The sequence below is a fragment of the Lithobates pipiens genome, unplaced genomic scaffold (genome assembly GCF_037356315.1).
Source record: "Lithobates pipiens isolate NorthernLeopardFrog02 unplaced genomic scaffold, aLitPip1_a1.2 Scaffold_1, whole genome shotgun sequence".
Lineage (NCBI taxonomy): Eukaryota > Metazoa > Chordata > Amphibia > Anura > Ranidae > Lithobates > Lithobates pipiens.
In genome coordinates this window covers 173,660,357-173,684,412 of record NW_027507685.1, presented here as the reverse complement: position 1 = coordinate 173,684,412, position 24,056 = coordinate 173,660,357, and the positions used below count along the sequence as shown (strand labels likewise).

The 24,056-nt window shown below is 41.7% G+C and overlaps 1 protein-coding gene across 1 annotated transcript; it reads right to left on the bottom strand.

Annotated features, from left to right (window-relative positions):
• Nucleotides 1-5,618: 5,618 nt before the first annotated feature.
• LOC143988553 (olfactory receptor 8G17-like) lies at nucleotides 5,619-23,814 on the bottom strand. The gene is made up of 2 exons (XM_077488225.1): nucleotides 23,766-23,814; nucleotides 5,619-7,068 (listed from the first exon to the last, which is right to left on the bottom strand). The coding sequence occupies exon 2, from the start codon at nucleotides 7,048-7,050 to the stop codon at nucleotides 6,109-6,111; it is 942 nt and encodes a 313-aa protein (XP_077344351.1). The 5' UTR covers nucleotides 7,051-7,068; nucleotides 23,766-23,814; the 3' UTR covers nucleotides 5,619-6,108.
• Between the last annotated feature and the right edge of the window lie 242 nt (nucleotides 23,815-24,056).

Genomic DNA, 24,056 nt, shown 5'->3' with positions numbered 1-24,056 from the left:
TATACTGCTGTGAAACATCTCCTTTTCTTTGAAGACCAATGACCTGAGTGAATAGTATAAGAAAGTCTATGATGGAATAGAGGCAAGGATGCAATGGCTATAACGGGTGATTGAACATTATCAATTCCGCATAAGATAAAATGGTGATATATATAACCACAATATGTATAAACTCATGTGAACACGGTTTGTGGACTATATATATGCAGAAGGGATCACGCTACAATGCTGTGAGATCTCTTGATTTCTATTTCTTATTTTTATGATTATTTATTAACCTAATGTAAATGACACCTCTCTAGATTATGTAAAGTGAAAAAATATATAAAGATTTACTTGTTAAAAGACTATAGTCACGGAAAAAGAATATTTCCAGATCTGTACAATGGTTAAATGTAAAATGTGCTGTGTATAAACCGCATCAATAAGTTGTGTTTACATGTTATTATGTGATCACTGTGATTGTTCACAACAATCACATGATACCTCGGTCAATCACAATGCCCCAGTACTAAGCCATGTGACCCGCCATATCCACAAGACACAGCGGTCACAGGATTGCACCACTGCATGCCCCAAGGGGTTCACACAAGGCACGTGAGTGGGAGGACATCCCTAAACATCTTGCCAGAACTGGGTAGCCCCCAGCCGGCCGTATATGTACATTTGCTGGAAATAAAGTGGTTAAATTGCTAGCTTGATTTTCTTTCTTAAAATGCAATAGGTAGCCCCCCGCATTCATTTACATGGCAAGGGTAGCTTGTCAGGAGGGACCCCCCTGACAAAGCACCTCGTCTACATGTTCATGATGAACATGTATCTGGCCCAGTGTCAGTGGGGATCTGCAAGTGGAGGCCTATTAGAATCTGGAAGCCCTTTAAAAATATGACAACCTCCAAACATAGCTCCCCCTTCATAAATGAGTAAGGAGTATATAGTACCCCTACTCACCTATTCAGTCACAAAATAAAAATGTTAACAGTCAAAAAAAAACAACACACACTTTGACACGTCCTTAGTGTTAAACCCAAAGGCAAACTTGTATTACATTGTAGCATACCAAGTCTTAGATCTGATGACTTTATTCGTTTCCCTTTTTATGCTTTCTTTCTTCTATTTTTATCTGATAATCCAGCCAGCAAGTCTTTTATTTTTCTACAGGACAAACTCTGAAGCAGAATGTGTCTGTTTACATGGACAAGACAAACCACTTAACACTGTTGGGGTGATTAAAATGCTAAGCTTTTATTTATTCCTGCAAAACCCAAAAGGAAAAAAACCTGTTTGCTGTAACTGATTATAAAGTGTGAGCTGGAGTTTAGTGTGGGGGTTACCCTCGTACAAAACATGAAAGGTATATTTCTTAACCACTTGCCTACAGGGCACTTAAACCCCCCTCCTGTCCAGACCAATTTCAGCTTTCGGTGCTCTCACACTTTGAATGACAATTACTCATGTAACACTGTACCCAAATGAATTTTTTGTTATTTTTTTTCCCCACAAATAGAGCTTTCTTTTGGTGGTATTTGATCACCTCAGGGTTTTTTGTTTTTTTGCGCTATAAATGAAAAAAGACCGAAAATTTTGAAAAAAAAAAACAAATTTTCCTTGTTTCTGTGATAAAATTATGCAAATTATTAATTTTTCTTCATAAATTTTGGCCACAATTTATACTGCTACATATCTTTGGTAAAAATAACCCAAATGAGTGGATATTATGTGGTCTTTGTGAAAGTTAGAGAGTCTACAAGCTGTGGTGCAAATCATACAAAATTGATCACACCTGATGTACTGGTGGCTTATTTCTTGTGACCCGAACAAGCCAGGAAAGTACAAATACCCCCAAATGACCCCTTTTTTGAAAGTAGACATTCCAAGGTATTTAGTAAGGCATGGTCAGCTTTTTGATGTTGTAATTTTTCCCCACAATTCTTTGCAAAATTAAGATTTGTTATTTTTTTTTCCCACAAAATTGTCATTGTAATAGGTTATTTCTCTCAAATGGCATGTGTATACCACAAATGACACCCCAAAATGAATTCTGCTACTCCTCCTGAGTATTACGATACCACATGTGTGGAACTTTTCCACAGCCTGGAGAGGCCCAACATGCAGGGAGCGCCATCACGTGTTCTAGGAGCATAAATTGCACATCTAAATTGTTGACTACCTATTACACTTTTGAAGGCCGTGGAGCACCAGGACAATGACACGTGGCAATGATGTGCCACTGATGACAGATGGCACTGATATGTGGCACTGATGACACGTGACACTGATGTGGCACTGATGACAGATGGCACTAATGACAGATGTATTTATACGTGGCACTAATACGTGGCACTGATGACAGATGGCACTAATACATGGCACTGATAACATGTGACACTGATGACAGATGGCACTGATTCGTGGCATTGATGACACGTGACACTGATAACAGGTGGCACTGATGACAGATGGCACTGATGACAGATGGCACTAATATGCGGCACTGATGACACGTGACACTGATATGGCACTGATGACAGATGGCACTATGTGACACTGATGACACGTGGCACTGATGTGGCACTGATGACAGATGGCACTTATACATGGCACTGATGACAGATGGCACTTATACGTGGCACTGGGACAGATGACACTGGGCACAAATGGCACTGACGACAGGCAGCACTGTGCACAAATGGCACTGACGACAGGCGGCACTGACAACAGGTGGCACTGGGGACAGATGGCACTAACAGGTGGCACTGGGGACAGGTGGCAGTTGGGACAGATGGCAGTGGGGGACAGATGGCAGTTTATTTTACGTTTTTTTTTTTGGAACTTACGGCCGCTGCAGCCGCTCATCTCTCCCTCCTCATACGCTGTCTCTGTGTGAGGAGGGAGAGCGGCGCTGAGAGATGATCTCATATGTTTACATATGAGATCATCTCTCATTGGACATGCCGATCTTGCTGTAAACGGCCGCTGTGATTGGCCGTTTACAGTGATCTGTGATTGGCTGTGTCCAAGGGATATGACCAGCACAGAACCTCCCTAATGCGCACTCTCAAGAGCGCGCATTGCGGAAGTAAACAGGTAGAACGTCCAGGGACGCCCTCCCGGCAGGTAGCGTCTGCGCTGTAGCCGTCTTTTGGCTATAGCGTGGGTGCGAAGTGGTTAAAATTGAAAAAATTAGGAAAACTGTGTTCACGGTTATTAATCAAATTGTTAGATTTTTCTGAAAATTACAAATGAATATATCTGGTTGCAATGGGCAAAATCTACATTTTTATTGAAAACTTTTTTTCAAGTTTATTTTTTAAATTTCGTTTCTAAATCCAAGAACCAAAGTACAATATATTGGAGCTTAGCAACTATAGATGTGGTGGCTGCATTTTTTTTTGTTTGTTTACAGGAACATTTTCTTTTTTTCCCTTTGGTTATCTTGACACTAAAACACTGTTTTAGGGTAACAATGCTCACTCATAGTACTGTATCTGTGAAGGAGCAACATTGTCACCTTTGAACAGTCTCCATAATATCTCCATAATATATGGAAACTGTTCTTTGGTCCACAGAACAGAACTGGACAGACCTTATGACACAGTGCAGCATTGTCAGTATAAATATCTATTAGATATAATAATAATAATAATATAATAATATCTAATAGGTATATTTCTTTAATTGCAACATTTGTTAAGACATGAATGGGGAAATGTATTGCAGATATATATATATATAAAATGTATGCCCATACCTACACTATGAAACAGATCTAAATCCTGTAGTTAGAATTGAAAAAATCATCAAACAATGCATTTGGAGTTTAAAAATATTTATTACATAATATAAATCCTGGGTAAACAAGCCAACATATTTTTAAAGTAGTATGGTTGCACTAAAGGGTAAGGTCTGATTACCGTATGTCATAATGCCTCCTTCATTCTCAAATAACCTCATTAAAGCTGTAACAAAAATACTTATGGAAAAAGTTGTAAAACACACTTACCTTACCTTCCACTTCTGTACAGTGTGAACGCAGGGTGTAAAGCAAGCATGTTTTATAACTTTTTCCATAAGTGTTGTCTTACAGCTTCAATGCAATGATTTAAGAACGGGAAGACCTTGCGTTGTAGTGCCAGGCCTGCTTTAAAGTGCTGATTGGAATAAAAATTACACATTTACAAGAGATTGGTAACTTCAAAAATAAATGAGCTCCTTCATTTTAAGAAGGCTTAGCAGCTGGTTCGTGAGCTCATCAACAGCACATGAGTAAACATTAGGATATAATCCTCATTAGCAGAGTTTTGAGTGTGTGTGGTGAATGTGTTTGGACATGCAATGGCTATGCATAGACCCTAAAGGAAATGATATTTCTCAGTAGGCTTGCAAGTAACTGCTTTTCTTTTAGGGCACATGAAGAAAAAGTATGTGCAGAACCAGGTGGTACCACTCAGAAGAGGATAGGAGTATTACTGCAGCAGATCACCCACTGTTCTGAGATATGTACAAGGGGATATAAGTACATAGTACGGGAGGCAAGTAGAGGCTGTTGAGCTTAAAGCGGTGTTAAACCCAAAAACAAAAAAGTAATATATTGCAGCTTTCCAATTCTTAGATGTGATGGCTGCATAGGTTTTCTTTTTTGGGCTTTATGCTTTTAGTTCCACTTGTTCGCCTGGTCATTAAGTCTATTAATTTTTAACAGACTAAGCTCTGCAGCAAACGTGGCAGTTAGTGGATTGAGACAAACAATTTAACATTGACAGGGGTGCGTTCGATGGTCAGCTTTTATTCATTTATGTAAAACATTCATCGCAGAAGAAGAAAAAAAAAATGTAGTTGTAACTGCTTAAAAAGTGTTCGTTTGACTTTAACAACTTGCCGACCAGCCGCTGTCATTATGCGCAAATCGCCATAGCAGGTGGCGCACTATTGCTCCCGCTGCATGCTGCGGGATCATGCTCGTGGGTCGGGTGGACTCAATGTCCGCCGGTGACCCACGATCGCCAATTACAGAGGCAGAATGGGGATCTGCCAGTGTAAACAAGCGTTCTGACAGGAGACATGTCAGAGATCTACTGTTCCCAGTGATTGGGAACAGTGGGAACAGTGATCTCTGTCATATCCAAGGCATCCACAGTTAGAACACACCCAGGGGACACAGTTAATCCCTTGATTGCCCCCAGTGTTAACCCCTTCCCTGCCAGTGTCATTTTTACATTAATCAGTGCATTTTTATAGCACTGATCAATGTAATAATGTCACTGGTCCCCAAAAAGTGTAATTTGGGATCAGATTTGTCTGCAGCAATGTCAGCAATACCACAAAAAATTGCAGATCACCATCATTACTAGTAAAAATAATAAAAAAATAAAATAAAAGTTCCTAAATCTATCCCATAGTTTGAAGATCTGATAACTTTTGCGCAAATCAATCAATGTACACCTATTGCTATTTTTTTTTACCAAAAATATGTAGAAAAATTTATATCGGCCTAAACTGATGAATACATTTTATTTTTTATTTTTTTTGGATATGTATTACAGCAAAAAGTAAATATATATATATATATATATATATATATATATATATATATATATATATTTTTTTTTTTTTTTTTTCAAAATTGTCACTCTTTTTTATAGCAAAAAAAAATAAAAACCGCAGGGGGTGATCAAATACCACCAAAAGAATGCTCTATTTGTAGGAAAAAATTAGGTCAATTTTGTTTGAATACAGCGTCGCACGTCCACGCAATGTCAAGCGGCGCATTGCGGTATCGCAAAAAAGGGCCTGGTCAATAAGGGGGCAAATCCTTCCAGTCATTAACTAATTAATATGTTAGTCAATTTAAATACATCTAACACCACCCTCTCCTGATCTTGACAAAGCTGCTGTCCAAAGGTCTGCTCCTCAATCCAGAATGGAGATACCGTAAGACAGGAAGTGTATTATTGAGTGAAAATAAAGGAAACAATAACAAAACAAAAAAACAAATGCAGCCACCACATTTGGGGATTGGTAAGCTGCAATATACATTTTTGTTGTTGGGTGTAGTACATCTTTAAGTGGTTTCAAAATATAGTTGTATAGTAAAAAAAAGTTGAGAGATCACACAAGTATTTTCTTTTTCTTTTCTACCAGTCGCCAGAAGGCCATTTTCACTTCTTTGTTTTTCAAACTGTAGATCAGCGGATTTACCAGGGGAGTTAGTGATGTATAAAACAGTAAGAATATCTTATCAGAATCCAAAGCAAATGCCGAAGTGGGTCTTACATACAAACAAAGTGTTGGCACAATGAGCAGAGCTACAACAGTGATATGAGAGGAACATGTGTAGAAAGCTTTCCATCTGCCTCTACTAGAACTAATTTTAAAAATGGCTTGTATTATGTAGCTGTAGGATGTAATGATAAAGGAGAAGGGCAGGAACCCAACAAATGCTGACTCTGCATATATCAAATGTTCCATAAGAGAGACTCCGTGGCAGAAAAGCTTCATAATACTCATTAGATCACAGAAGAAGAGGTTGATATAATTAGACTTGAAGCAATAGATGTGGTAAATAATAAAAACAGAAGGAAGAACTTCCAGAAATGCCACAATCCAACTTAATATTGTCATAAGTGCACACAGCTTTTTGTTCATGATCATAACATATCGTAGAGGGAAACAAATAGCAACATAACGATCGTAACTCATGGCAGTTAGAATCAAAAATTCACAGCAGAGGAAAGTAACATAGAAATACATTTGAGTAAGACAAGCTGAAAACGAAATCTGTTTATTCTTGGAAACATATACATCCAGTGTCTTATGCATGGTTACTGTACTGTAACACATGTCTATAATAGATAAATGAGATAGGAAGTAATACATTGGTGTGTGCAGTTGTTGATCTCTGCATATTAGTAGCAAAATGGTTGAGTTTGCACTGAGGACAATTACATAAATGAAAAGAACTAGGAAGAAGATAGGAGCTTGCAGCTGTGGCAAATCAGTAATTCCTCCTATGATAAAATAGTTCTGCCAAGTAACATTCTTCTCTTCCATCAGGGAGAATGCAGATACCTTAAATGGTAATGTAAATAGCTGTGAAAACATGTAAGGTCCACTAATAACAAACACACGAGCTAAAAGGTTATTATTTTCTACACAAACAGAACATCCAAAGGCTAGTATAGATCAGAATTTGTCATAGTTGGTCATGGTCAGAATTTGGGTTTAGCTAGAGTCACTGCTTTATTATAGCAGGGACCTTGGGCAGGGAAGGACTGGGCTCAGATGCATTCTTCACCTGAACCAGTATGAATAAGATCAACTGGGTTATTGTGGGGACACTTAACTATTTAGACATTGAATTTTGGACTTCTTTGTCGTTTTTAATTATAGTACATGCTACAGCATAAATGAAAAAAAATTGCATAGAGCCAATGTTTGGGCACTAACCACTGTCTACACCCTGCTGCTAGAAAGATTTCACAAAAGAGGAAACATTGAGCTGCTTAGCCAAAATACTTGAAAAAAATGTACTTTTTATCATAAAAGTCTGCCATTTATGCCCCTCACTAGAACTATGTCTGGGTGCTGGGGATTGATTTCTCGGTGCTGCAGTTAGTGATGGACAAACTTCCGATAGGACGTTTCCCGAATGCGAACGCAATGGCGGACCCCATTGACTTTAATGGCAGACGAACCTTAAAAACCTGCAGGTCATATTTTCAGCCACAAAATACTTACCTGCTGTGCACACATAGTCCCACAACATGGACACTGACATAACAAAAGTATTAAGTGAATCTGGGATCGACAACAACAAGCATTCTTTTTTTACCTGTGAAATTTTGACAATTCAGGAGCACATGAAGGCCATGGAGGAGAGGCAAGGTCAGGCCAGGCTATGAAGGGGGTGCAGGAGATGATCAGTGCCACAGTCAGGGCACCGCAGTCTTGTGCCAGTGTCCCAGTGGGCCAACCTGTGATTGAGCCCCTCCCTCTGCCTGGCCCTTACCCCCACCTATGCAGGGATCCACTGCGGTGGTCCGGAGGTGCCAGTCCAGTGTTGATCCTCAGCCATGGTGCTGGCACTGCCTGCTGATTGGCTTCTCCGCTGCTATCTCCCTCACTGTCTGAAACCAGCACTGTGATAGAGATTGAGCACTGACACCAGCACCGTGATAGAGAGCACTGACACCAGCACCGAGATAGAGAGCACTGACAGCAGCACCATGATAGAGAGTACTGACACCAGCACCGTGAGAGCACTGACACCAGCACCATGATAGAGAGCACTGAGACCACACCAGCACCGAGATAGAGAGCACTGACACCAGCACCGAGATAGAGAGCACTGATACCACACCAGCACCGAGATAGAGAGCACTGACACCAGCACCGTGATAGAGAGCACTGACACCAGCACCGAGAGAGAGCACTGACACCAGCACCGTGAAAGAGAGCACTGACACCACACCAGCACCGAGATAGAGAGCACTGATACCAGCAACTCGCTGTGGGACCCAAAAATATGACACCGCAGTCAGCACTAGTGCACCAGAATATACTTTTGTTTCTTTGAAAGAAAGTATAGTCTAAGTGTATTACAACCCTATATACTGTACACCTATACCAGTCCTTAAAAGGAATTTTGTGGACCTAATAGTAATAGCTAGTAACATGAATCAAAGGACAGGAAGGGAAATTAGGGATTTTTGCGGTGCTAATTAACAAAATACAATTAATTGAAGTACAAAGTTAGTAGTACAAAAATGTATTAAGTTTGAGCTTAAAATCAGTAGCAATATATGCTTAAAAGATTCAGAATAATGCAATACAGTGGTTGTTCTCGTCAAGCACACATAGTCCCGACATGTTTCGCATTATATTGCTTCTTCAGGGGATGTGTGAAAGTTTGAACAAGATCTAAACCGAAAATACAAAGTACAAAATAATAATAAAGTATGTCACAACATTCGTAAATGCAGAAATAGAGGGGAAGGGGAAAGGGGGAGGGGAAACAACAGACACACACACATCAAACCCACCTTCAACCACTACGTTGGTGGTAAAGTAGTGGGATTGTCCACCTCGGGGGTTAGCCACAGCAGTGCTGAATCGCAGGGGGCTAAAAAGCCAACCCAAGAAAACTGATAAAAAAAGGAATATATAGTAAGACCAAATTTGAAATTTTGGGATGATTTAAAGTTCTTTGAGTACCTAGCTTAATTTCAAGGTTGCTAAAATAAAACAACCTTTTGGGGGTGAAGGACCCTCTAAAGTATAAAAATTGAGAAAAAATAGTACAAGGATGTATTTTAGTTTCAAATGTATTACTTACGTAGGTTGGATAATTGTAAGCAGTGGGGACACTCGCATTTTGAAAAGAAATCTTTTTGAGCAATCAGGGAGACACACCTGCATAGAAATACCAGCTGGGTGGCCAATCAAGGAGAAAACAAAACGAAGATAAGAAAAATTAAAATAAAAAAATAAAAAATAAAAAAATGTATCTCAAAAGGGTGGTGTGTACATCATAAACTGAGTGTTATACAGACACCAACCCTCAGGCATATAGATATACCCAGAGAGTTAAACATTCGCATCCCAAGGCATAGAATTCAAAGCCAGGGAGTTAATGCAAGCATATAAAAAGGGACATAGACAGTAGCCTAGGTCCAAAGGGTTGAAACACCGGCAGAGAGATACGTGAACGTTTTCAAATGAAAAAAAGACCGATCGAATAAATGTTTAAGAATATAACAATAAGCTTACCGAAAAGTACAGAGTCTGAACGATCAAGCGTCACCCTTGGCTGCAACCCGCAACGGAATGACGATATTACGAAGGCTTTTTATATGCCCCACCATCAAGCCGGCGTCTGACGTAGTCGGCCTGATGCGGACAAAAGGAGCGCTATTGCACATGCTCACCAATGGGACTAGACTGAATAGGCCTACAAATCCCATAATGCCTCAGGCATGTGGGCGGAGGAAAGAGGGGAACGATCGATGCCTTCGTAGAAAGCGAAGGCATAAACGAACGCAGCCATCAATCTGACCGCCCGGTCAGGCGTAGAGGCAAAAAACGATGGAAAAGAGGGTCGGAACAGAATGGCAGAAGAAATAGCCAATCCTTCCGACCAATGTAGGGGGAGCGTCGCAGCGCTGAAAAGGGGCAATGGCACACAAGGCGCCTGTGCCCCCGGGTGTCCGTGCGAACAGCACTGATGGGGAAGCCGTAGAGGTGGACCATTCGGGTGGGAAATCCTAAAAAGGGAAGGACAAAAAAAATATTTCTCTAAAAGCTGCACATAACAAAACATAGTAATATCGTAAACATATAAACATATACATGATGTATTTTTATACTCAAAACAAATCAATACAGACAAATTTCAAATAATACAATAAAACAATGAAAAAATAAATAAATAAAAAAAAAAAAAGGGAGGGGGAGGGGAGGGAGGGGGAGGGGAGGGAGGGAAAAGGGGAAGGAGGGGAAAGGGAAATGGGAACCCAACCAGGTTCCCTCTCAGAAGAGCGGTCAGCAAGATTGAAAGGCCAGAAAAGGTTTCTATATCATAAAAAAGGTTTGAAGCTTAAGTTTTCATTGAAGCCAGGTGGAATTGTAGCCCTTAGGTTGAAAATCCATTCAGCTTCATGTTGAAGTAAGATATTATCCACACTGCCCCCTCTCACATCAAGGGGGATATGTTCAAGTGCGGAAAAGGTGATAAATTTGGGATTGAAGGCATGGAAGAGGCCAACATGTCGACTGATGGCCGTCTCCATTTTCTTCTTGATAATGGGTTTGATATGGTCCTTGATTCGAATACAAAATTGTCGCTTTGTTTTACCTACATAAAACCCGCCACAAAGGCAACGGGCCAGATATATAACGCCCAGTGTTTGGCATGTGACTCGATGTTTAATGGAGTGCCATTTGCCATTTGGCAGTTTAAGTTTGGTATGTGAATTGACATAACAACAAACGTCACAATGGCCACAAGGAAAAGTGCCACTGGTTACTTTTCTAGTGTCCAACTTTGGTTGTTCAAAGTGGCTATGCACTAATTTATCTTTGAGAGAGGGAACTCTTTTAAAGGTAACTTCGGGAAAGTTTTTAATATGTTTCTTGGTAATAGGGTCAGCTAGAAGGAGTGGCCAAAACTTGTGTAAAATTTCTTTGAACTTACGATGCTGATTGGAATAGCGAGTAATAATTCTAACTGAATCATTTGTATTGGGACGTCGGGTTGAAAAAATAAGTGAAGTTCTAGTTTTAGGTTTTACACGGTTATAGGCTCGTTTCAAGCATTTATGACTGTATCCTCTTTTTCTCAATCTTTGGTAAAGGTCATCAGCTGCTATATTAAAATCTGAATTTTTGCTACAATTTCGCTTTAAACGCAAATATTGGCTTATTCCAGTAATAGCTAGTGATTAAACTGACTGTCCCTGCTCCACACAGCGTCCTGTCCCTACACTGACAAAAGACAGAATGTAAAATGGCCACCAGATCAGGTCTATTTATAAGGTAAGGGGTATGTCCAATTGTCCATGTGCTGAAATGTCTCAATTGGATGTCCTGTATAGGGATGAGCCGAACACCCCCCGGTTCGGTTCGCACCAGAACTTGCGAACGACCCCCGCGTTCGGTACGAACGTTAGAACCCCATTGAAGTCTATGGGACTCGAACGTTCGAATTGGAAAGTGCTCATTTTAACGGCTAATATGCAAGATAGTGTCCTAAAAAGGGTTTGGCGACCTGCCTCCTGCCTCAGGGGACATGGGTCACTGCAAAAAAAAGTTTTAAAAACTACCGTTTTGGCGGGAGCACTGATTTTAATGACGATTAAAGTGAAAAAAAAAAAGTGAAATATTCCTTTAAATATGGTGCCTGCGGGGTGTCTGTAGTATGCCTGTGAAGTGCCACGTGTTTCGCGTGTTTAGAACAGTCCCTGCACAAAATGACATTAAACGGAAATAACACCATTTAAAACTGCTTGCGGTTTTAATGTTATATCTGGTTCCTGCAATATGGTTGAAAATCATTGAGAAACATGGCATGGGTAGCCCTCCCTGCCCATTACCAGCCTATTTGGGTCTTGTACGCATATTAAGGGGAACCCCGTACCCATATTAAAAAAAGGAAATGCGTGTGGCCCCCAGGCCCTATATACTCAGAACAGCAGTATACAGGCGGTGCAAACAAGACAGGGACTGTGTAGGTTTGTTGTGTTAAGTTGAATCTGTTTGTCATTTTCAACCGGTACATTTTTAAAGTGTAGCTCCAGTCAAAAAAACTATCTTTAAGCTTTTTGGAAAACATAGGGAAGGGTTATCACCCCTGTATAATTTGTTTTGTCGTCCATCTTTTTTCATCTCACTTGCTGCTGTCTCCTTGCGTTTGCAAGTAGGAGATGTTTGTAAGTTGGATGTTTGAAAGTAGGGGCCTGCCCTATATTATAGCGGTATGTACTGGGTACAGAGCACGCAGACAGCACGCACTCCTAACACTACTGACTGCAAGCTCTATTATTAACCACTTGTTAGCCCAATGTTTGCATAAAGTGAAAGATGAAGTTATGCTGAGTAAATAGATATCAAACATGTCACTCTTCAAAATTGCACATGCCCGTGGAATGGCGCCAAACGTCGCTACTTAAAAAATCCCCATAGGCGACGCTTTAAATATTTTTTTACTGGTTACATGTTTTGAGTTGCAGAGGAGGTCTAGGACTAGAATTATTGCTCTCGCTCTAACATTCTCGGCGATACCTCACATGTGTGGCACATGCGAGCACATGGGGACATGGGCGCTTTAATTTTTATTTTATTTTTTTATTGTTCATTTTACTTTATTTATTTTAGTTTGACATTTTTTTTCCCAAAAATATATTTTTGATCACTTTTATTCCTATTACAAGAAATGTAAACATCCCTTGTAATAGGAATATGGGGTGACAGGTCCTCTTTACAGTGAAATCTGGGGGGTCAATATGACCCCACATCTCACCTCTAGGCTGGGAAGCCTGAAATAAAAAATAAAAAAAAGATTCTGGCTTTGATCGTACTGGCGAGTTGGTAGAAGCACCGGAGGGCGGTGAGGGGTGGGGGGCGTCTATGGCTGGGTATTTCAGGGTATCACCGAGTATGGCTGGGTATCTCTGAGTATGGCTGGGTATGGCAATTTATGGCAGGGTATTACAGAGTATTGGCGGGGTATTGGCGGGGTACTACAGAGTAATAGCAGGGTACTGCACTGCAGAGTAATGGCAGGGTACTGCACTGCAGAGTAATGGCGGGGTACTGCACTGCAGAGTAATGGCGGGGTACTGCACTGCAGAGTAATGGCGGGGTACTGCAGAGTAATGGCGGGGTACTGCACTGCAGAGTAATGGCAGGGTACTGCACTGCAGAGTAATGGCGGGGTACTGCACTGCAGAGTAATGGCGGGGTACTACAGAGTAATGGCAGGGTACTGCACTGCAGAGTAATGGCAGGGTACTGCACTGCAGAGTAATGGCGGGGTACTGCACTGCAGAGTAATGGCGGGGTACTGCAGAGTAATGGCGGGGTACTGCAGAGTAATGGCAGGGTACTGCAGAGTATGCACTGGTATTGCAGAGTATTGGCAGGGAATTGAGGGGTTAAATTCGGTGAGCAGCGATGTGGGCACTGCAGATGCAGCCCACATCGCTGCTGACACCGATCTCTTTCCCCTCCGCTGTACCGATCGGTACAGAAAGGGGAGGTAGGAACAGGCGTCATAACATGACGCCGGTTTGTTTCCAAGTGATCACTCCGTCATTTGACGGAGCAATCACGTGGTAAACGCCCGCTATGAGCGGCCGTTTACCGTGATGCGCCGGGTCCTATGGACCCGGCGGTCACGGATGCTCTCGAGTGCGCACACCTCGGGGCACGCGAGAGCAGAATTCTGGGAGGCCGTTAATTAACGGCCTCTCTGAGTTAAACAACCGCCCTGAAGCCGTTAATCGGCAATGGGCAGTTGTTAAGTGGTTAAAGCTAGATCACTAGCTATATAGGTGAGGTGAATATAGTGGTGTATACTGCAGTCAGGGCACAGACAACAACCACTACACAGCAGCAAGATAGGAAATCAGCCAAAAACGATTGGTGTGTACTGTGTTGAAGGTACACAGAACACCCACTGCTTCAGATGCAAAGTAACACACTACAGGAGGCCGCCTTAAAGGCGGCCTTATATAGTGTGGGGCGTGCACTACACAGCCTGAGCTATGATTGGCCACAGGCAGGATGCCTGTGGCCAATCATGGCTCTCCTCGCTGCCGGCGCTGCGATTGGCCAAGCATGCGGGGTCACAGTGCATGCTTGGCCAATCATCGGGCAGCAATGCACTGCGCCAACGCAGTGCATTGTGGTCCGCGCGCGCGTCACTCGAATTTTGACGCGAACGGCCAAAACTTTCGGAATTCGCCGAACGGCCGAACGGCCAATGTTCGAGTCGAACGTACGTTCGACTCGAACACGAAGCTCATCCCTAGTCCTGTACCCCATGATGGATGTGTCATCATGGGTCAAAGTTCTTTCACAATGTAAACGCATATGTCCTCCGTGCGAACAGCGTCAGAAGTCCGCCTGTTTGGCGAATCGCGAAAGAGCAAAATTTGCCGTGAACCGACCGCCGGGTGAACCGCAAGGCCACCTCTAGCTGCAGTTATATTTTTTATGTTGATTTATGTTTTGACAATTGTATAGGCGTTACTTATACAAGTTTTTGTAATATGAAGATCCAGCACTCTCAAAAAAATCTGAATGACTACTTCACTTTGTTTTAGTGGCGGCTGGTGCTCAACATTTTTGGGGGCGTAAACTGAAAAAAAAAACAACAACAATTGCAGCTTCGCTGTGCCCGTCAATTGCCACCACTATGCCCATAAAACGCAGCAACTGTGCCCATCAAATGCAGCCAGTGTGCCATCAAATGCAGCCACTGTACCCATAAATTGCCACCACTGTGCCATCCAGAGCAGCCACTGTAAACATCAATTGCCACCAGTGTGCCCATCAATTGCTGCCAGTTTGCCCCATCAATTGCCGCAAGTTTGCCCCTTCAGTTGCTGCAAGTTTGCCCCATCAATTGCCGCAAGTTTGCCCCATCAATTGCCGCCTGGCATTTACCTGTCTCAGGTCAGCACATTCCTCCATGCTCCCTCCGAGTCCTCGATCTCTTCTCCCGTCCTCTTCTGTAATGATTGGACGCATCCAATCACAGCGCCTGTCGCTTCAACCAGTCAGGTGACAGGTAACCAGACCTGGTGCACCGGATTGGCTGAGAGGCGGATCAGTGTTAGGGAAGCGATTTATTTGATTCCCTAACACAGTACAACATAAGCAGCGAACGCACAGCAGTGCGCCTGCTGTTTAACAATTTGGAAGCCTACTAGAGCCCATGGCTCTAATCAGGATGCCTATTCGAGCCGACAGCTCTAATCAGGCACTTCCAAAAACACCCCCGCCACTGTAATTCAGATACCCGGCGGCCGACAAGGGGCCGGACACCTGAATAGGGAGCATCAGCGGCGACAATAGATTCATGCAATGCATGAATCTATCTATTGAAGATTGACGAGTGCAGGAGAGAGGGGGCAGCGCTCCTGCGCCCTCTATGGACGCACCACCACTGCTTTGTTTACTTGTGGCTTCTCTGTGAGAATGTTGGAAATAATTTGTAAAACAACATTCTTATTTCAGGATATTGCAATTTTTTTCTCTTTTTTTAGCAATTTAAAAACAGCATTTTTACTTTTTGGTTGCTCAGTATTTGATTTTTTCCTACACGTTACACTATACATCTCATTTGACCAAATAGTTAATACAGAGAAAATGACACTATAATAATCAACACTCAAATGAAGAAAACACACCTGTATAGTCTAGTATTGGAAGGCACCATAAATTTTTTCAGCAGGATATGATTCTGTAAATATTTTGACCTTATAATGTGATAAAGCAATGGGTACCTGTTAGATTGGTGTCAGGAGCTGCACTGAAATGCCTTTGTGATCTGAATGTATTATCTTTTGACTGTCAAGAGAAAATGTTCTCAAAGGAGACAAATAACTCCCAAAGTAAAGATGTGATGATGTTAAGCCCCATTTCTGTACAGGCCATTTTGCCTGTTTTTCCAGCTGCTCCCCTTATCTGTGGTGCTAAATTTAGGAAACTGGGATACACGGTACTGCTCTCCTCTCCTCTCCACTGCTTGTCACATGAAGTGCAGAGTAGTGCTGTCAGTCGTCATGTGCAGAGCTGTGTGGAAAACTGCAGACATACTGCATAATTCTGCATCGTACATCGCACCTGTGTTTTGGTGTAAATGAGGCACATAGAAAACATTTGTTTTCTTTGTGTCTTGTCGAGACCTGCATTTTCCTAGTGCAAAAAATAAAACGCAGGTCTCTGCGTGATTGAGCCCTTAGTGCTAAATCTAAAATTATGGGGGGGGGGGGGGGAGAGAGAGTACGTCAAATAGAGGCATGGTGGCTAAAGAAGTGACACCCTTAAGTTATGTAACAACTTAGCCTAACGAAGAATGGGAAGATTCTACTTGATAATATCTGGTTTTATTCCACCAAGTAAGTTGTTACAAATGTAACACATTCATTCTGTTGTTTAAGTTTACATCTGTGCCTAATACTATTCTTCCCTGACAGCAGATCATCCCTCTGTTTTAAAGAAGCTATTCTGAACCCCATCTCTATAAATCATTCCCGGTATCCTCTAGAACAGAGTTTCCCCCTTCTCCTCATTGATAAAGGAATCTTAGCTGAACAGTTCCTTCTTGCCCTAGAAAATTCCCCCACTAATATTGATTTAATATTGTGATTTGGGTTGCAACTGCTTGCCAATAGGGTAGCACTTCCTTCACAGGTCTTCCTATATGTCTTAGTGATAATGGTAGGATTACTAGATCAGGATACCTTCCAAAGTAACATTAAGAAAATGTATTATTTTATTATAAAACCACCTGTAAATCTCAGGTTTAAAATGTTATCATTAATGTAACTCAAAAATTGTGTCAAATCAATGTTCTCCTCTTTCCTGAACCATAAATAAACCATATATAAACCTCCCATACCAAAATAAATTACAAAAAAGGGTTATTGTAAGAGAAAATGAAAAACTCTTCCCACCATCATGTAAAGATTTGCTAACTACAGTGAAAATGTAGATCCCATTGAGGCACCACAAAACTGTAAAAAAGAAGTGTCATCAGTTATACAAAAAGTATGGGTTAACAAAAATTCCACACAACAAAGTAGGTAATCCTGAAGTTCCTCTGGGAATGAACTATATTTCTTTAAAATGAATAGCCAATTAATGAGGTGCAAAGGAATACAGGGCATTGACATTCAAGTTTACCCAAACAAAATCCTCTGACCAGTGTATGTTTCTCAATTTGGATAATACAGTCCCTGTACTGTATCTCTGTTGTAACCTGGAGCTTCTGGATGAGGAGCCTCTGAAGATGGAGATCCACCCACTCCTCCAAAGGCTCAAGCAAGGATCCAATCCCTGCAACAATGGGATACCCCTGTACAGAGAACAATCTGTTTCTGTAAAACACTTTAACTGTTTACACCCTGCTGCTAGCGATATTTCACATAAATGGAACCTCTAAGTTTAGCACACTGAGTTTCTAAATAAAAAATAAAAAAGCCAACTTAAAAACAGATTTTTTTTTGATTTCTTAGGATCAATATATATTTGATTTTTTCCCCCACACATATTATGTATCCCATTTGACCAGATAGTAATTACAGAGAGAATTTTGCAACCTAGAGGTATAAAGGGATCAAAAAAGCACTTTCAGGCTCTCGTGGGGTTTATATTAGGCATCTGATTTGACGTATTGAGTCTTTTGAAGATTTCATTTTGTTCTACAAGTATTTGGAAAATGAGGAAAGAATATACGAAATGTGTTATTATTTACAGAAAGGTTTGAATTAATATTTCTAATACATATCATGGGCATACTTAGGATTAAACCCAAAAACACATTTTTCTACTCCTCCTGAGCATGGCAACACCTCATGTGTCAGACTTTTTTTGGGGGCCTAACTGCATAGAAAGGGTCCAAAATCAAAAGAGTACTCATATAATAACTACATTTTGGAAAACATACACCAAACACATGCATTAGACAACTGTCATTGCCAGCTTCTTTATTTAAAAAGAAAACCAAGCAAACAGCCCCCCCCCCCCCCCCCCAAGAATCTTTGTATTCCAAGGGACCTTTGAGGGTTTGTGTGCTCTTTAAAAAAAAAACTTGCAATTAAAGTCATTTGACTACAATTTAAACAGTTTCGTGTTTTCTTTAAAAATGTCATTTTTGCTAAAGCACGAATGAAGCAGAATGAAAAAAAGTTGCATAGAGCCAATGTTTTGGCCCTAAGCAGGTACTATTCTAAAAGGCAGACAGTGACAACAATCTGTAAAACACTTTTACTGCCTACACCCTGCTGCTAGCAACATATAACAGTAAGGAAAACTCTCAGTTTGGGACATTGAGCTGCTTAGCCAAAATACTGTTGAAAAAAGTACTAGATCTTATACAAGGTTTCTTTTTGTGTTCATCACTGGCACCTTGTCTAGGCGCTTGTGATTGATTATGCAGTGCTTCATTTATAGTTTTTATGTTGGCTTATGTTTTGTATAGGCTTAACCACCCGTCTTAGGTTTTTTAACCAGTTGCCGACCGCCGCACGCCGATGTACGTCGGTAGAATGGCACGGGCAGGCATAAGGACATACATGTACGTCCCTTGCCTCCCGCGGGTCGGGGGCCCGATCGGGCCCCCGCCCGGTGCCTGCGGCGGTCGGTTTTCGTCCGGGAGCGATCCGGGACGAGGGGGCGGCCATTCATTCATGGCCACCCCCTCGCGATCGCTCCCGACGAATAGAAATCCCCGGTGACATCACTTCCTCTCCTGTAATGTAAACACAGGAGAGGAAGTGATGTATTCTCTCCTCCGTGTCGGTATTTTTCGTTCCGACACGGAGGAGAGCGGATCAGTGAGTTGCACCAACACTCTACACACACAGTAGAACATGCCAGGCACACTCACACCCCCCCTTTACCCCCCGATCACCCCCCCAATTACCCCTGCCCCCCAGTCACAGTGACACCAATGTCATTTTTTTTTTTTTTTTGCATTGGTGTCATTTGTGACTGTAATAACTGTTAGGGCAGTTAGAGTTAGCCCCCTTTAGTTCTAATGTACCCCCCTAACCCCCCCAATAAAGGTTTAACCCCGTGATCACCCCCCGTCGCCAGTGTCACTAAGGCTGGGTTCACATTGCGGTTTATGAGAACGAATGTGATTCGCACCGCACTGCAGTGCAAATCACATCCGATCTCTGTGCGATTCGAGTTCAGCCATTCGCCGCACCCGCCGCACCCGCCGCAAATTCGCACGGGACCCTTTTTTTGGCCCGCAGCAGAATCGGATCGCATGGGTGTTCACACCATGCGATCCGAGTTTGCAGATCGCACTGCGATATGCGAACTGATCTGGGGGTGTCAGTAACATTTCACTGACACTCCCAGCAGTTCGCATAGGGCAGTGTGAACTGCCGCCGGGAGGCATGCGATGCGGGAACCCGCCGCGGATTCGCGGCGTTTCCGCATCGCTCCAGTGTGAACCCAGCCTAATAAGCGATCATTTTTCTAATCGCCGTATTAGTGTCACAGGTGACGCTAGTTAGGCAGGTAGGTATTTAGGTTCGCCGCAGCTTTTTATAGCGCCAGGGACCCCCATATACTACCGCATAAAGCCCCCTGATTGCCCCCTAGTTAACCCTTTCACCAGTGATCACCATATAACTGTTACAGGTGACGCTGGTTGGTTAGTTATTTTTTTATAGTTTCAGGGCACCCGCCATTTATTACCTAATAAAGGTTTAACCCCCTGATCACCCGGCGGGTGTCATTTGTGACTAATAACTGTTAGGGCAGTTAGGGTTAGCCCCCTTTAGTTCTAAGGTACCCCCCTAACCCCCCCAATAAAGGTTTAACCCCGTGATCACCCCCCGTCGCCAGTGTCACTAAGGCTGGGTTCACATTGCAGCGGTTTATGAGAACGGATGTGATTCGCACCGCACTGCAGTGCAAATCACATCCGATCTCTGTGCGATTCGAGTTCAGCCATTCGCCGCACCCGCCGCACCCGCCACACCCGCCGCAAATTCGCACGGGACCCTTTTTTTGGCCCGCAGCAGAATCGGATCGCATGGGTGTTCACACCATGCGATCCGAGTTTGCAGATCGCACTGCGATATGCGAACTGATCTGGGGGTGTCAGTAACATTTCACTGACACTCCCAGCAGTTCGCATAGGGCAGTGTGAACTGCCGCCGGGAGGCATGCGATGCGGGAACCCGCCGCGCATTCGTGGCGTTCCCGCATCGCTCCAGTGTGAACCCAGCCTAATAAGCGATCGTTTTTCTGATCGCTGTATTAGTGTCACAGGTGACGCTAGTTAGGCAGGTAGGTATTTAGGTTCGCTGCAGCTTTTTATAGCGCCAGGGACCCCCATATACTACCGCATAAAGCCCCCTAATTGCCCCCTAGTTAACCCTTTCACCAGTGATCACCATATAACTGTTACAGGTGACGCTGGTTGGTTAGTTATTTTTTTATAGTTTCAGGGCACCCGCCATTTATTACCTAGTCTCACTAGTGTACCCCTAAATTTAGGGGTGTCTACTTTCCAAAATGGGGTCATTTGGGGGGGGTTTGTGCCATCTTGGCATTTTATGGCCTTCAAAACTGTAACGCCCTTAGAAAGCCTGAAGGCGGTGCTTGGTTTTCGGGGCCCCGTACGCGGCTAGGCTCCCAAAAAGTCCCACATATGTGGTATCCCCGTACTCAGGAGAAGCAGCAGAATTTATTTTGGGGTGTCATTTCACATATGCCCATGGCATGCGTGAGCAATATATCATTTAGTGACAACTTTGTGAAAAAAAAAAAAAAAAGTTTGTCATTTTCCCGCAACTTGTGGCAAAATATAAAATATTCCATGGACTCAACATGCCTCTCAGCAAATAGCTTGGGGTGTCTACTTTCTAAAATGGGGTCATTTGTGGGGGTTTTGTGCCATCTTGGCATTTTATGGCCTTCAAAACTGTAATAGGTAGTGAGAAGTGAACTCAAAAATTTACGCCCTTAGAAAGCCTGAAGGCGGTGCTTGGTTTTCGGGGCCCCGTACGCGGCTAGGCTCCCAAAAAGTCCCACATATGTGGTATCCCCGTACTCAGGAGAAGCAGCAGAATTTATTTTGGGGTGTCATTTCACATATGCCCATGGCATGCATGAGCAATATATCATTTAGTGACAACTTTGTTAAAAAAAAAAAAAAAAAAAAAAAGTTTGTAATTTTCCCGCAACTTGTGGCAAAATATAAAATATTCCATGAACTCAACATGCCTCTCAGCAAATAGCTTGGGGTGTCTACTTTCTAAAATGGGGTCATTTGTGGGGGTTTTGTGCCATCTTGGCATTTTATGGCCTTCAAAACTGTAATAGGTAGTGAGAAGTGAACTCAAAAATTTACGCCCTTAGAAAGCCTGAAGGCGGTGCTTGGTTTTCGGGGCCCCGTACGCGGCTAGGCTCCCAAAAAGTCCCACATATGTGGTATCCCCGTACTCAGGAGAAGCAGCAGAATTTATTTTGGGGTGTCATTTCACATACGCCCATAGCATGTGTGAGCAATATATCATTTAGTGACAACTTTGTGTAAAAAAAAAAAAAAAAATTTTTTTTTTGTCATTATTCAATCGCTTGAGGCAAAAAAATAAAATATTCAATGGGCTCAACATGCCTCTTATCAGTTTCCTTAGGGGGTCTACTTTCCAAAATGGGGTCATTTGGGGGGGGTTTTGTACTGCCCTGCCATTTTAGCACCTCAAGAAATGTCGTAAACTAAAAGCTGCGTAAATTCCAGAAAACGTACCTTAGTTTGTAGATGTGACAACTTTTGCGCAAACCAATAAATATACAATTATTGACTTTTTTTTTACCAAAGACATGTGGCTGAATACATTTTGGCCTAAATGTATGACTAAAATTGAGTTTATTGGATTTTTCTAATAACAAAAAGTAGAAAATATCATTTTTTTTCAAAATTTGCGGTCTTTTTACGTTTATATCGCAAAAAATAAAAATCGCAGAGGCAATCAAATACCATCAAAAGAAAGCTCTATTTGTGGGAAGAAAAGGACGCAAATTTTGTTTGGGTACAACATTGCATGACCGCGCAATTACCAGTTAAAGCAGCGCAGTGCCAAAGTGTAAAAAGACCTCTGGTCATTGACCAGCAAAATGGTCCGGTCTGAAAGTGGTTAATATACAGCTTCAGCTCTCACAAAAAAAATCAGAATTCATAAAGAATATTTCAATTTGTTTACTTGTGATTTGTGGAGGCTTTGGCATACCAGGACAGCAGAAACACCCACAAAATGACTACATTTTGAAAAGCAGACTCCCCCCCCCCCCCACAAGGTATTTTTAAGAGGCATGTTGAGTCTTTTAAAGATTTACTTTTTTCACCAGTATTTGGAAAATCAGGAACAACTCAAAAAATTTTTTTATCAATTACACAAAGTTTTAAATGAATAGTCCTAATACACGTCATGGGCATACTTAGGATTATAACAAAAGCACATTTTACTACTCCTCCCGAGTATGGGAATACTACATGTGAGAGACTGCATAGAAGGGCCCAAAATCAAAAGAGCACTGTAAGGCTTGCAAGAGGTATGAATTATGCATCAAATTCCTGGACAGTACCAGGACAGTAGAAACACCTACTAAATGGCCTTATTGGAAAGCAAACACCCAGAAGTATTTTAAGAGACATAGTAAGTTTTTTGAATACCTTGTTTATTGCCACAAGTTTTTTGAAAATCAAGGAAGAACTGGTACTGCCCTGGGGAACATGTGCCAATGCAAATAAATAAATAAATAAATGAAATCCTTGCAGCTGAGAGCATTTATTTTTAGCACTGACTGCTGTAAAAAGGATAAAAAGTGTTAACATTTTTGGGAAACAAAACAAAAAAACACACACATAACTCACCCCCCCCTTCTTTGTATTCTAGGAGACCTTTGGATGTGTTTTTGTGATGTCTTTTGTAATTAAAAAAGAATCTTGCAAAAAATGTAATTTGCCTTCAATTTACAGTTTTATCTTTTTCTGACATTGTAAATGTTATTTTTGCTGAAGCCAATGCAATGGCAAGAATGGCAAAACATTACATAGAGCCAATGTTTTGGCACTAAAAGGCAGACAATGAGAACAATCTGTTTCTGTAAAAAAAACATTACTACACCCCCCTGCTAGAAACATTTCACAGAAGAGGAAACTCTCAGTTTGGCATATTGAGCTGATTACTCAAAATATGGTTGAAAAAAATGTATTCTTTCTCAGAAAAATTATACAATTTGACAATAGTATAGGCTTAACAACCCTTCTTAGGTTGTTGTAATAGGAATATTGAGCACTCACAAAAAATTCAGAATTCAGAAAGAATATTTAATTTTGTGGCTTCTCTCTGAGACAGCATCTTTACTTCAGGATCTTGCTATTTTTTTTTTCTATTTTTCTTAGCAACTTTAAAGCAGCATTTATATCTTTTGCTTTTTCAATATCATTATATATTTGATTTTTCCACACATGTTATATATCTAATTTCCCATCATCAACATACAAACAATACCTGTTGGTTTTGCTATTTTGAGAAACCACACAGCTCCTGTTAAATGCTGCAACAAAAAACATGCATTTAAAATTTTTCAGCATAATATATCATATATAAATATTTTGGCCTTACAATGTGATAAAGTAATGGGTACCTGTTAGATGACTGTCAGGAGCTACACTGAAATGCCATTATGGTCTGAATTTATTATCTTTTGGATGTCAAGAGAAAATGCCCTCAAAGGAGAGGAATATCTCCCTAGGCAAGATGTGATCTTCAGTGGCACAAAGCATAAATATATTTCTTGAT

Bases quoted from the DNA above. Each gene is read 5' to 3' on its own strand.
- LOC143988553 (XM_077488225.1), bottom strand. From the start codon at position 7,050: ATGGAAGAGAAGAATGTTACTTGGCAGAACTATTTTATCATAGGAGGA.